Below are 15,314 nucleotides of genomic sequence, written 5' to 3' on the forward strand. Positions count from 1 at the left end.
CTGAGTCTGTCAAAGCTTTGAGGACACTCCCTCTGCTGTTAGGGATCTCCCCAGAAACTGGCGAAGGAATAGTGATAGACTGACATGTTCTCCTGTAAGTATAACATACACCATTACATTTGGAATGTTCCACAAAGGCTGTGACTGAATGCTATCTCCACCCAAAGAGAAAGGTCGTATCAGGTGAGAACCAATGACCCTTCTCCATTGTGGTGGAGATAGCATTCAGGATTGGGACATACCAAAGCAGGCTGTCCTACGGAAGGCCTACTGTGGTCCGAGTCTCTTATACAGAATGGACTTTTTGCAGAACCCTCCATCTAAAAGTTGCCTCAGCTGAAGCAAATGAGTCTAGCTTAGAGTGTATGATGAACGGAGAAGGAGAGGCCTAGGTAGCTGCCCTACAAACCTCCTCCAGAGAGGCCTGGGTGGCCCACACCGTTGATGTTTCCACGCTTCTTGTTGAGTGCGCTGTTATCCTTGGAGGAACGGCAAGTACCTGTGTTTGGTAGGCTTTGCATATGCATAGTCTTATCCATCTCCCCACAATCGTTGGAGTCACCTTGCAGCTCATGGTGGAAGGATGAAAGGAAATAAAGAAGGATTCAGACCTCGTGAAGGATGATGTTCTCTTAATGTAAATCCTCAAAGCACTCCAAACGTCCAGAGTATGCCATCTTCTTTCTAATGCGTGCACAGGATGCGGACAAAAATCAGGTAAAATTAGTTCTGGTAAACAAGGCCTGACATCCCCCAATGGGAGGGTTGACATCCATTTTATCTGTGGCGTCAGAGGGGATGACTCCCAGCCCCTTGAAAGGGCCACTTATTGTTAAAAAGATGATTTCTACCTGTCCTGGTTTTGTTCCTGACTGGGGGCGAAAGGCCTCTGGGGTCTAGGGAATCCCCCTCCTGCTTCAGGGGTCCTAAAATAGGAATGTCTGACATAGGGTGTTGATCTAAATTCACTCTTTCTGGACCTGGATGGCAAGACCTTCCCTTTGTCCTTGGAGTCCACCAGGACCTTGTCCAGAGCCTCTCCAAATAATTTATCCCTTTTAAAGGGGGCAGTGGCCAACCTCCACTTGTGCCTCATATCAGCCTGCCATTGCTTTAACCAGAGCAGGCGATGAGAGGTTACCATTACCCCTATAGCCTTAGATGCAAATCTAGCAGCACTGAGTGTGGCATCAGCTGAAAATTCCACTTCTGGCAATAGTTTGTTCACATGTTGGTGCGATCTGACATTGTCCAATGGAATTCTCTCTTGCAGCTCCTGAAGCCAGATGAGAGAGGCCCTATTAAAGAAAGATGCGGCTGTGGAAGCCTTCACTGCCCATGCTGCTGACAGGTGTGTTTTTTGCAATGTTTGCTCAGCCTTCTTGTCCTCAGCCTTCAGCGAGTCCTCAGGCAACCCAGGGATGTCTGTGTTGGCTTGCAGGGCTGCAACTGGGGCGTCAACATCGGGCACTTCCAGGGCCTTGGAAAGATCAGCTCCTACATTAAACAGTTTTTTGTCAGGGAGGAAGGGCTTGGACCGGACCTGAGGGACGACCACTGCCTTTGGATGACTATGGTGAACATCCTTGGTGCAGGGATGACATCTACTGTGACTGTTTTCTCTGAAAATAATGGGTCATTGGGGTCCTCAGAGGAGTCTGCAGGCTCCTGTGGTTCAGGGACCAAGCCTCGCCCTTTGGCCTTTTTGGCCTTAAAGAGGAGAGACCTGAAGATGGCAGGTTGGAACAGGCCCGGGATAGAGCCTTGGTCAGCATCGTTGAGGCCTTCATCATCAGAATAGTTCCTGTCCATCATCTGGCCACTGACAGATGTGATAGAGTGGGAGCTTTCTGCAGGAATATATACACCTGATTCTGTATGCAGGAAAAGATCATCATCATAATGAGACCTGTGTCTCTTATTACGTCTGGATGAAGAAACTGAAATCTCTGAGGGTGAGCCTCTGGTCTGCCTCAAGACAGCTGACACCTCTTACCTCATTGCCTCATTTAACATAGCCTGCATATTAACTTGGAACTCAGGTTCCTGCCCCCTAACTGGTCTAATCCCAGCTGACGTGGGAATAAATGTAGCCTCTGGAGCCATTCTGTGTCTCTGATCAGTGACTGTTAGTTGCTCTGTTGCTGGGCAGACAGATAAAAAATTTCTGATCTCAGAAGCCTCAATAGATTCCTGCTGCTCTTTAGCTCCCCCTATGGCCGCTTCTGCTACTGCAGTCCTGTCAGTTTGCAGCTGCCTCTCTCCTCTCAATAATGGCCATTCCTCATTTGGGTGGGAAATTATACTAGGTGCCATTTCTTCATTATTTTGCTCTTTCCCTCGAGCCCATAACTTATCCAGCACCTTATCCCTGCGGCACTCGTCCTTCTCTGCTGCCTTGGAGCTCTTTCGGGTTCCTGCAGCCTTTGGCTTGGGGCTGTAAAAGGAAGCCATCTGTTCTGGGGCTGCTGGGCTTACAGAGCATGATGGCCTGCAAGCCATCTCCTCCACTCTCCTGACAGCGCGGTTAGCATTTTGCGATTCAGCCATTTTTAACTCCGACGCAGTTATACTGGAGTCCAATTACTCTGCAGCCTTTCCTGTCTAAATCTACTCTCTCTACCTGCCTGGCACTCTGCTGGTCTTCTGCCCCTTTTTTTATGCTACCGCATTAAATTCGGCGTCTGCAACGGCCGTACAAGCCTCTGAGAGCTTCACCTAGCCAAAGCGTGGGGAATTGGTGTGGATGGTGTTTCAGTACCTCAGTATGTTGCAGATTGGCCCTCAGCCGATCTGACGTCTGATGGCTTGGGTCGAAGCCCCGACCACGCTGCCGTTTGACAGCTGTCAAAGTGGTAGACCGGTTCCAGCTTTGCAATAGTATTCAAGATTGGTGATTTTATTCCTATTTTCCGAATCAATTTTTAAAGATTTTTGAATTTGCTAGGAGAATAAATCAACACGTCATCCAGTTAGCGGACTGAATCAATTTTTGGGGAGGTCCCTAACAACAGACGGAGTGTCCTCAAAGTTTTGACAGAGCCAGTCCAATCAGCAAGCGGAGACTGATCTCCCAATCCTGAATGCTATCTCCATCACAATGGAGAACATGGTGTGCACGGTCCCCATGGTAGGGCTGTTGCCTCTCTGGGTTGACCAGTTTGCAGTTCCTGCCTAATGTAAGGTCTTGCCCCTCTTATCTTCCCAAGAAAGCAGGATTCTTGAAACTGAAGTTCCAAAAGGGGCTTTTATTGAAAGGCTTACAATAGCAAGAGGTCTAGTCAGGAATTAAATTTTCCAATTTAAAACAGCAATTTAAAGAAGTGCAAACAAAACCCCTCCCACAGTACAGCAATGCAAAAAACAGAAACTCACAGCACAGCAATGCAGGAAACAGAAACTTCATATAGAGATGGGGCGTTGGTACTTACCTGATACGCCCGTTCTCTTTGAGTTGCGAAGAGCATCCAGTAGTGGAGGTGCTTCAGTCTCTGCATTCATAGACTGAGCTTGAATTGAGGAACGCTCCTCCTTCTCCACGTGACTCCTCCACAGCGTTCCCCAGTTTTGCGAAGACGAGAGGAAAAAAATCGTGCTCTCATCCTAAGTACCTAATGGTTCATTGGCCGAAACAAGACCCCACCAGATGGTGAAGTTTGGGTGGGGCTGGATGCTCTTTGCAGCTCAAAGAGAACGGGCATATCAGGTAAGTACCAACCCCCCTTCTCCTCAGAGTTGCTCAGAGCATCCAGTAGTGGGACATACCAAAGCTGGAGGGACTCTGTCTGGTCCGGAACCTCCTCAGGGTCTCTAAGAACCCGCTGGAGAACCCGTCTACCGAAGGAAGCCTCCGCTGAGGCAAACACATCAATCTTGTAGTGCCTAATAAAAGGTGATGGGGATGCCCAAGTCACCGCCCGGCAGATTTCGGTTATTGGTGCCTGAGTGGCCCAAGCTGCTGAGGTTGCTGCATTCCTGGTGGAATGAGCAGTTATACCTCTGGGCACCTGCAAGGCTTGCGACCGGTATGACCTAGCTATTGCTGCTCTTATCCAACGGCCTATGGTGGATGGTGACACTTTGTGACCCTGCGTTTTAGGCTGAAAGGAAAGGAATAAGGCCTCCGATTTCCTGAAGGGCTCTGTGCGCTTGATGTAAATTCGCAGAGCGCGTCTCACATCAAGTTTGTGCCATTGTCTTTCCCTTTCCTGCGATGGCCTGGGACAAAAATTTGGAAGGATGAGTTCCTGTGCTCTATGGAAAACCAAATTGACTTTGGGCAAAAAGATGGGATTGGGCCGGAGGACCACCTGATCGGCATGAAATACACAAAGGTCCCTTCTAATGGGTAAGGCTGTGATTTCTGATATCTGACAGGCAGATGTAATGGCTATGCGGAATACTACCTTATATGTCAAAAACTGGAGGGTTGACTCCCTTAAGGGTTCGAAGGGGTGTTTAGTGAGCGAAATAAGAACTCTGTTAAGGTCCCAGGTTGGGTACCAGTGCACAGTTGGGGGTGTAAGTTAGTGGCTCCTCTAAGAAAGGCCCGAATATGGGGGTGATGAGAAAGGGAACCAACACCTTCACAGGAAATAACTGTTGTTAATGCTGCTACCTGTCGTTTCAATGTATTAGGAGACAGCCCCTTACTGAGTCCCTCCTGAAGGAAGTCTAAAATTTGGGCAACAGAAGGAGAAACTGGGTTAATTTGGAACTTGTTACACCATTTACAGAAAATGGACCATGTGGCGTTGTAAATTCGAATGGTTGAGGGCCGTTTGGCAGCTAGAATAGTGTCAATGACCTTGCTAGCGAAGTTTTCTCTCTTCAGGCGGTCCCGCTCAACCTCCAGATGGCTAATTGGAGCCATTGAGGATCCAGATGCAGGAGGGGTCCCTGAGATAGTGAGATGCTGTCTGGTGGGATCCTCCAGGAAGGGGCCACTGAGAAACTGTGGAGGTCTGCAAACCATGGCCGTCTGGGCCAGTAAGGTGTCATGAGAAGCAGCTCTGCTTCCTCGTGTAGCAACTTCTGGATAACCCTGGGCACTAGTGCTAGTGGGGGGAATGCGTACAGGAGCCCCGTGGGCCAAGGGCAGTGTAACGTGTTGTAGTTCTCCACCCCTTGGGATGGGTACCTTGAGAAGAATCTCGGGAGCTGAGCATTAAGGGGGGAAGCAAATAGGTCCACTACCGGTTGCCCGAAGATTGTTGCCGCCTCTTTGAATAGGGATGGGTGGAGGCACCACTCTGACTGGTCTATGGTGGCCCTGCTTAACCAGTCTGCTTGAGTATTTGATAATCCCGAGATGTGTTCTGCCCTGATGGAAAGGAGATTGTTCTCCACCCAATGGTAGAGGCGCTCGGCTTCCCTCATTAATCGTATTGATTGTGTGCCCCCCTGTTTGTTTATGTGGGCTTTGGCCGTCACATTGTCTGTTAGAATGAGAATGTGTTGTCCGCGTACCTGGGAGAGGAAGCTGCGAAGGGCCAGGTGGACAGCGTGAAGTTCCAGCCAGTTTATGCTGCATGATTGTTCTGTTGCAGACCATCTGCCCTGTGGGGTGAGTGACTGAACGTGGGTGCCCCATCCGAATAGACTGGCGTCTGTGGTGATTATGAGCCTTTGGGGCTCCTTAAAGAAGCAGCCTTTGTTGATGGCCGCTTTGACCCACCAGAGGAGGGACATGAGAACCCTTGGAGGTACCCTGACCATGCATTCTGCCGGATCTCTGGTACGGAAGCAGCAACCACTGGAGGGATCTGGAGTGTAGACGGGCCCAGGGAATAATGGAAATCCAGGAAATCATTTTTCCTAATAATTTTGACAAATCTAGTAGGGTTACCCTCTTAAGTCGCCTGATCTCTCTGATGGATTTTTGGATACCGAGTAGTCTATCCGAAGACAGAAAAACCTTCCCTTCCAGTGTGTCAATCACCATGCCCAAATGGGTTATTCAAGTAGATGGGGATAATTGGCTCTTCTTCCAGTTTATAAGAAAACCATGCTCTTGGAGAGCCGCTAGGTTAACCTGGGTGTCCCTCACTGCTTGATGTTCAGAGGGAGACAGGATGAAGATGTCATCCAGATAACATTGAAGACAGACAGGGAGGTTCCTGATATGGGCCGCTAGCACTGCGAGGACCTTGGTAAAGGTCCTGGGGGCAGAGGCTAATCCAAACGGAGGGCCACATATTGATAGTGATGATTGTTATAGCAGAACCTTAGAAATTTGTGGTGGGAAGGCTGAATGGCGATATATAAGTATGCCTCTGTCAAGTCTATGGACGTGAGCCAGTCCCCTTGTCTGGTTCCCAGGAGGATGGATTGCAATGTGTGCATTTTAAATCTGCAATATATCAGATAACGGTTGAGTCGTTTTAAATCCAATATCGCTCTCCACCCCCCCCGAATGTTTTGGGACTATGAACAGATGAGAGTAAAAGCCCCGCCCTCATTGTGCGGTCGGAACGGGTTGGATGGCTCTTATATTAAGGAGATGCTGGATAGCGGAATCCATTAGATTACGCTTAGTCCGGTCTCTGGAAAGAGGGCATGACATAAAGAAATCGGGAGGAGGGGCGGACACGGACTGGAACTCAAGGGCAAGACCGAATCTAATGGTGTCCCTGACCCAGGCGTCAGAGGTAGAGGAGTCCCATTGGCTGGTGAAAAATTTAAGATGCCCACCAATGGGAAGGGAGTATCTTGGCCTATCTTGGACACCGGAAAGGCCTGTTACCTGTTCCCTGAAAGGGCCTTTTGTAATTACTGTTTGTATCTCCTGAGTAGGCACGATCCTGGGGTTGACCCGAAGTGAAGGCTGGGGGCCTTTGGTACCTGGGGGAGAAGGGAGCCTGGTAGAAGGGCCAAAAGGACCCTCTCCAAAAGGCCTGTGAAGTTCTGGATTCTGACCTCCACAAAAGGGAGGGGAGAAAATTTTTCTTATTGCAGGTCTCCATCAGTAAGGGGTCTAGGGACAGGCCAAATAATTTATTTCCCACAATGGGAGCGGAAGCCAATTTGACCTTATTCTTAACATCTGCTTGCCAATGTTTCAGCCAGAGTAAACGGCGGGCTGTGATGTGATTGCTCTTGTGGAGAATTTGACAGAGTGGTATGTGGCATCGGCAGAGAACGCTGCTGCGGCCGTGAGCTTGGTGATGTCTTGATGCGCCCTGACATTGGATGCAGGGCTGTGTTGTTTGAGCTGACGGAGCCATCGAATAGATGACCTTGTGAAAAAAGATGCAGCCGTAGCCAATCTGGCCGATTGGTTTGCCTGGCGCAAGGCCAGCTCAGCCCACTTCTCCTCTGGCTTCAGAGCCTCCAGTGCATCACTCGGGGTCGAGGAGGAGGCTAGGCCCACTATGGGGTTGTCAACCTCAGGGGTACTCAGTAATTTAGAGAATTCTGGGTCCAAATTGAAAAATCTCTTATCGTGGCCAGACGGGGCTGGGGGCGCCACTGTAGAGGCCAGCTGTTTCATCACCAGATCAGAAAAAATGGGTGGAGTTGGGATAACCTCGGCCTCCACCACAGGCTGTTTAAAGATAGAGTCATCTGGGCCCTCCGGGACTGGAGGGGGGGGTCAGAGGGTGACTGCGTATTTAGGCCCGAAATGTTCTTGGCCTTGAATAGTAGGGACTTAAATAAGTGTGGCTTGAACAAGCCCATGAAGGCGGGCTGATCGGGGGTAAGACCCTCGTCCTCAGACATCTCCCCCTCCAATGGATCCACCTTTGATAGGGGTTCGCTGTACTGCATAGACCCCAAATCAAACTCTTCATCTTCCCTGATCTGGTCCAGTTCCTCTTCCTCCTCCTCCTCCTCCCTTTCTGTAAGGGGGATCTCCCTCTGCAAGTGTACCTGGCCATGGAGTTGGTCCGATCTTTGCAATGCACAATTGAATCCTGCTCCAATAGTAAGGGATAGTCCAATCAGCCGAAATCTGAACGCCTGAGGCCCAGTGAGAAAGCAAACTAGGGCCTTCAGCAGCCTTCCTGCCCAGGCGGCACTGGGTGGGTGCTGCTGCTGCTGCTGCACCGCTGAGTAAGCTGTGGGATGAGGCCAACGGATCTTAAGGTAACGAAATCAACCTCAGTGCTAAAAGGCTAAATGAGGTTGAATAGCTCTGAAACAGGCCTACAGGTCCTGTATCCTCGAGCAGATTTACACTCACAGCAATGATTTGAAAAACAAAATGGTGCTCGGCCACGAGAAGGCTCCCAAAATGGCAGCCGCCAATAATGCAAGGGATCCTCGGGTCTCTCAGCGGCGGATTTCCCTCCCAAAAAGCAAGCCAAAGCTTTAAATGTTGAGAGGGGTAGGGAAGGGAAAGATTAGCCCTTCCACGCTAGAGCGGTGTTCGGCGGGGGGGGGGGAATTAATGAGACGAGTCAGGCGAAAGCAATTCAAGACGCTAACAAGCAAAATGGAATGAAGCGGCACAGAAGAAAAGGCAGGGTAAGGGTATTTTGGCTATGGGAGGTGGTGTGAAGGCACTACTGCCCCCCCCTTTGCCTCCCTCTGGGGGAGCAAACGCGCTTCCCTTGGGTGGATAGAAGTCCCAGTTAAACAACTGCGCAGGGCTAAGAAAGAGAAGAATAATTCCAACCTGATAAACGAATGAAATTGTGACTGTGATTAGAGAAAATCCTGATTCAGCCAAGGAGCTAGTCAATGCACTGCCTGTCTCACACGAGGCTGAGCAAAAACTGGGGAACGCTGTGGAGGAGTCACGTGGAGGAGGAGGAGCGTTCCTCAATTCAAGCTCAGCCTATGAATGCAGAGACTGAAGCACCTCCACTACTGGATGCTCTGAGCAGCTCTGAGGAGAACTCTCCAATCCTCCCCTCTCCCACTAGAATGCCAGCATCCCAATAGAAATATATGGTACCTGACAATTCTCTTGCAATTAGCTTACTCATTATTTAAGCATCCTCATTCAAAAGTCAACTCAATCATGATTTTAAAACATCTTTATCATAACTATATCAAGGCTCAAGGTTGTATTGCAACTTTCTTTCCTTATATTTCTGCTTTGATTTTATGCGAGGTGAAAAATGAAAGCTGCTTTTGCTAAGAACAAGCTATAATCTCTTGCAACTTATGAAAAATTACCAAGATATTCAAGCAATTTGTTCTTAGTTTGTTTTCATTACTTTATTAGAAGACACTTTCCCGCAAAATGCATATGTAATGCCATATGGTTTCTTTAAACCAGGGGTGTCCAACCTTTCACCTTCCCTGGGCCGCATTAGAAGATGAAAATTTGGTTTGGGCCGCACATAAAATAAAATAACAGTAACGATACCTGATCATCCAAAAAAAACCATAGAAAACATAGTTAACATATTAAATTTATTTGGAAATGAAGTTACTGAGATGTTTTTATTATTTATTATTAATTATTTATTAAAAATTATTTATTTTTTAAAAAGGTTTTTTTATCACAGTTTTTTTATCACGGTTTATTTTCCGGCCAAATTTTGCGGGGGGGGGAGGAGAGAAAGCCTCTCCTGCAAATGGCCCGGCTGGATGAGGCAGGACTGGAAGGCAGAAGCAGCAGCAGCGGCGGGGCAGAAGCCTTCCCCCACCACGGCTGCTGCTTCTGCCCCGCCGCCGCTGCCCCCGCTGCTGCTTCTGCCCTGCCGCCGCTTTCTGCCCCGCCACCACGGCTGCTTCTGCTGCTTCTGCCCCTGCCGATGCTTCTGCCCCCGCCACTGCCACCCCGCCGCCGCTTCTTCCCCGCCACCGCCGCCACTTCTGCCCCGCTGCTGCTTCTGCCCCTGCCGCGCTTCTACCCCGCCACCACGGCTGCTTCTACTGCTTCTGCCCCGCCGCTGCTTCTGCCCCCTGCCGCCACCCCCGCCGCCGCTTCTGCCCCCGCCACTGCCGCCGCTTCTGCCCCGCCGCCGCCGCTTCTTCGCCCACCACCGCAGCTGCTTCTGCTGCTTCTGCCCCCGCCGCTGCTTCTTCCCCTGCCGCCACTTCTGCCCCTGCTGCCGTTTCTGCTCCCGCTGCCGCCCCCTTACGTCGCCACCGCTTCTTCCACCGCCACCGCCGCCGTTTCTGCCCCTGCCGCCACTTCTGCCCCCGCTGCTGCTTCTGCCGCCACCCCTGCCGCCGCCGCTTCTTCCCCCGCCACCGCCGCCGCTTCTTCCCCCGCCACCGCCGCCGCTTCTGGGCAGCGGCAGCAGGGGCAGAAGCTGGCAGCAGTGGCAGGGGCAGGGGCAGAAGCGGCAGCAGCAGTGGCGGGGAAGAAGCGAGGGTGGCGGTGGGGCAGAAGCAGCAGCGGTGGCAGGGGAAGAAAGCGGGACGGGCAGCGGCAACAGCAGGAGGTGGCACTCTGACGGGCGCCCGCCTTTCTCTTGCTGCTTGGCCTGGCGCTCGCCTCGCCCGGCCTCGCGCCTGCCTCTCCTCCACCTCGCTGGCTCTGGCATGAAGGTTGGGGTGGGCACTGGGCCGCATTACGAGGCGACCTGGGCCGCATGCGGCCCGTGGGCCGTGGGTTGGACAAGCCTGTTCTAGAGGGAATTCATGAGGGCCATTGAGTCTTCACAGGGCCTTATCTCGGCATTTCATCCAAGTACTAACGGGGCCGCAGAGTGGACTAACGCCATGGTAGAGCAATACTTAAGTTAATTACATTAACTGTCAGCAATTGGACTGGGCAGCGTTGCTGCCATTCGCTGAGGTAGCATACAACAACACAGTGCACAGTAGCACCAGCCTGACTCCTTTCCAGGTGACCAGTGGCATAAAGTTTGTCTCCATACCTGAGCTTACGAGGGAGCTGCCTTCCTCCATGTTGCTAATAAAATGGATGGAGTCACTGAAAAAAGCATGGGAAAATACCAAACAGGCCCTGAGGGAAGCATCGAAGACTTATAAAACCCCGGCTGACAAGCATCAGGCTCCCCAAACAGAGTTTAAGGTGAGGACAAGGTTTACTTTTCTACAAAATATCTGAGATTAAAGTTGGCCTCAAAAAAGCTAGGGTCTAAGTTTATGGGGTCATTCCGCATAGTGAAGGTGATTAGCCTGGTTACAGTATAGCTTCAACTTCCTCAGCTACTGGGAAAGATACATCCAGTATTCTATAGCAGTCCGTTGAAACCGGTAGTAAGTTCACAAGTCAGGCCAGTCTATCGTGCTCCCCCCAAGCCCATGGTAATCGAGGGTCAGACTCACTATGAAATAAAAAGGATCCTGGACTTGACAGTACAGAGGGGCCAATTAGAATATTTAATATATTGGAAGGGGTATCCACTCTCTGAAGCCACTTGGGTAAAGAGTTGGAAGGTGAATGTTGATAGATTGGTAAAGCAGTTTCATGACAAGTACCCTCAGAAACCTAAAGAACCTCCCGGGGGGGGGGAGGCTTAGTGGCATTGGTAACCACTCCTAAGTTTTGTCTTTTGCAGGGATGTTCCACCAGTTGAGGGGGGCAACCTGTCAAGCCTGAATTCAGTTTGACACACTTGCAAACTGCAAAGGGAGGGGGAGAACTGAGGTGGATGGAGTTTCAGCCAGAACAACATAGCAAGACGATGAATCAACTGCATTCCAATGGCTGATCGGCCAGAGGAAGGAAGAGTGAAGTTGCCAGGAGACCAATTCATATCCAGTGTGCCATATTGTTTGGGAAAAATGAGGATAGTGACCTGGAAAGCCAGGAAAACTTTCAGTACTTGCTTTCCACCAGTTCGTGTCAAGATGGTATTGTTAAATAAATAAGTCCTTTGAGGAATTACGATTCCTCTAAGTTCTTTTTATGTTGCTGCATTACTGGGAACCTCACAACAGGATTAAAACCCCAAGGAAGCCAGCATCTAGGATTAATTACATTTGTTAAACAAGATTAAAAACCCCAACTCATTGCCAGGATTCGCAAGACAAACTAATTAAAATCAAATAGCAAAATACACAAAACAAACCTCTAAATTACAAAATGTTATAGAACAAACTATAAAAATCAATGTGCTCAGGTGGTCAGCTATTGAGAATCACATGTGCTTGGTGGTTCTGCTTCACCATTAAACCATCTTTCTAATCAACCTCCATGTTTCCAGTGTTTTTCTTCCCACTTGGAACTGAACCCAGATAGATATTTCCTCCAACAATACAACTAACTAACCATAACAATAACAGCTTAACAAATATGTGACCTAGTCAATGCAATGTCCACAAAATATGTATGTTTATATTGAAATATAAAAAAATTATTTGGAATAACAGCAAACTTACTTAAGACTAATTAAAACTTTCAATCATAAAACATTATTTGTGAAAGCAGGCTAAATAATTCCATAAGATCCCTTGTCCCAATGACAGAACCATGTTTAAAGAACTGCTGAATATCAATAGATTCAGAGCCAATCTCAATTTGGAGGAAATTATATTACAAAGGGCAAATAACAAAGGCTGTCCTCTTGACTACTAACAAATGAATGACCTTAGGAAATGGGACCACAACCTACCCCTTCCTAGATGTAATCAGGGAAAATCTGCCCCTCAGAAATCTGTCTTGGTTGTGGGGCTTTAATGACCATTATCAACACCTTGAATTGAACCCAAAAGCAAAGTAGCAACCAATGCAGTTCAGAGTATATAGTTTGTTCTAATCTGTAATGCATATAACTGCCCGGGCTATCATGTTTTGTACCAGTTAAAATTTAAAGATGCTCTTCAAGGACAGCTCCATATAGAGTACATTCAGGAGGTGATCAGAAAAAGAGTGACCAAGATTGCAGCAGAGTCTCTTTTTTTTTAAACAAATTTTATTAAGTTTTACAAAACAATACACAAACAAAACATAGAATATAATAACATAAGAGATCCCTTCTGAGAAAATCAATAAAACACCTCAATAAAACACCTTATTTAAAGACAGAATAATTCCAAATTATCACATTTCCATATGAACACAATTTAATATATATATTTGCCCCATCTGCTCAACTTCATATCCTATCCCAGCTTCTCTTTGTTTCTCCCTTCTATTATTCAAATTATATTTCTTTTACTTTGGCTTGTATACATTCTTTATATCCATCTGTCTTATTTACAATTTCATTATTCTCTTCCAACAGCCTTCTTACATTCTTCTAAGATTTCAAACATGAACATACAAAACATAAAATGTACATACCTAAAACTTATTTTGGGAAAGTGGCTTACCCCGGGTTACCTCTTTTTATACAGACATAAATCAAGTTCATACTCACTCAATACACTACCTCATATCTTATTAACATTCAGTATTTTCTATATATTTTCTCTTCTCTATTCACTCTCATAATACTATTATATTTATTTCACTTCATTTTAAATAATTACACTTGTATCTTTTGTCTGTTTTCTTCAATTATCTATTTATCTTTTCTTTCCAATACAATATTTCTCCTGTAATCACTGGTTGAAGCATGACCACTTTTATCTTTCCCCTAAATTTGATACTTAAAATAATACATACTTTCCGTACTGATTCTGCTTAACACAAAGTAAGATAATAAAACAAAAATAAAAAGAAGCTTAAGTTTATTGTATAATCAAAACAACATTCCTCAGAAAATTAAACTCTATTATTTACTCTTAAACATTTTATATATTCCCTTTAGTACATTATTAACTCGACTCAATTCCAAATACTAATATCTACAATACAATCTTATATATTTTTGCAGAATCATATATTTTTTAATTTAAATTTTACCCTTTATCTCTGAAAAAAACCTTTTTTTTTCATCTTGTTTTGAACCTTTATGGCTTCTCTTTCCTTTTTCCCTTCCTTTCTTATCAATTCTGATCTTTTTGATCTTTTTGCCCCCCCATCTCTCAAATTCCACTTTTTGAATCTTCCCTCTCTGTAGTGTTTCCCTTTTCTGCTGCTTTCTGGCATTGTATCGATTTTTCATCTTATTTTTCCCTTTCTTGGTTGCTTTTTTAGGTTCTAAATTTTCCATTTTCTTTCCCCCCTTGTTCTTTTCAGCTGTAATTTTTTGTCCATTAAAGATGGCTTCTCCTTCTTCATCCCGGTCCTCTTGTTCTTGTATTTCTTGGTATGTAGAAATCGCCATTTCCAAAAAACAAAAGATAGATCCAAGAGAGCCCTTACCTTCTTGTCTCTCTTGTTGTAGCTTTTGAAATTCTATTTGTAATTCTTGCACAGATAATGCCATTTTTTATTGTTATTATTTATTTATTTGTTTTTTAAAAGAGCAACCCAAATGTTTTTAGTCCTTCAAAGAATAATCCCCCAAAAATCCCAAAGTCAGAAAGTCACAAAACAATCCAAATCAGCACAAACTGTTCCGTTAACACTTTCTTCTTCTCCTTCTTTTTTCCCCCACTCCTCCTGGGGTGAAATTCAATTAAACAATTTCAAAATGATTTTTTAGAAGCCTTATTGTCATTAATTTCTAATCTTAAAAACTTCAAGAAGTCTTCTTTAATAGAGTCTTAGAATAAGTTTTTTACCTCTTCCTTCCCACTTATAGGAATAAGCTTTGATTTTTAATTCCAATGTTCCAAAATCTTTTATCCCCTTGGCTTTAATTTTAAGGTTTATTTACCTTCTTGCCCAAGCAGGATTTCCAGATTTCCGTCTGCTATTCCGTAGGGAAGGAGAGTGAGAAAAAATAACTTTCCCTTTCACAGCTTTCTCGCCGCTTGCAGAGTCTTTCTGGGAAACAATGTAGCAATAAAAAAGGCAAATCTCCAGGTTTTAAAAGCTCCTCTTTGTCCAGTTCAGCCAGAAAAAAAAAAAACTTTCACCTTCTTCCTCCTGCACGATCTTATCCAGCTGCAGGCTTCTTTGTGGTGGGCATTACTGACCGCCGCTCCACCGCCTTGGGAAAAGGGGGTTTTGCCGGCTGGGGAGGGGGTCTGCGACACCCCCAAACCCCTATCCGGATCCCCCCTGTCTTCAGCTGCCTCTACGGGGCAGCTATATCCTCCAAATCCAAGGGGATCGGAGGCACCTCGGCGGCGAGCGCAGCAGGGATCGCGCAGAGTCGCGAATCCCTGCCACTGCCGAAGCCTTGCAATCCGGAAGCCGCAGCAGAGTCTCTTGATCCAGGAACAGATGCAACTGGCATGCAACCCAAAGTTGCACAAAGGCCCACAATTGTCACCTGTTCGTTGAACAGGAATCGTGGGTTCAAAAGGGCCTTGAGATTGTACATAGGATCTGCTTGGGGCAGCACCATCCTATCCAGCACCAGAGATGGTAATTTCCTGGATCCTCCAAAGCCACTCAGTTTTGCTGAGGTCTGTTGTTCCCAATTTGCAATTCTAGCACCAGA

The 15,314-nt window shown here is 46.9% G+C and overlaps 2 protein-coding genes across 2 annotated transcripts in view; both read right to left on the bottom strand.

The window, feature by feature from the left end:
• Positions 1-15,314, bottom strand: part of EXOSC7 (exosome component 7) — a 112,605-nt gene that overhangs the window by 78,793 nt on the left and 18,498 nt on the right. The window lies entirely within an intron of this gene.
• On the bottom strand, positions 848-1,815 carry LOC148124022 (lamina-associated polypeptide 2-like). The gene is given in 2 exon segments (XM_087915864.1): positions 848-1,521; positions 1,524-1,815. Coding segments are annotated over 2 exon segments (966 nt in total).

The sequence above is a fragment of the Pseudonaja textilis genome, chromosome Z, assembly GCF_049901715.1.
Source record: "Pseudonaja textilis isolate UNSWEBS1 chromosome Z, rPseTex1.2, whole genome shotgun sequence".
NCBI classification, from domain to species: domain Eukaryota; kingdom Metazoa; phylum Chordata; class Lepidosauria; order Squamata; family Elapidae; genus Pseudonaja; species Pseudonaja textilis.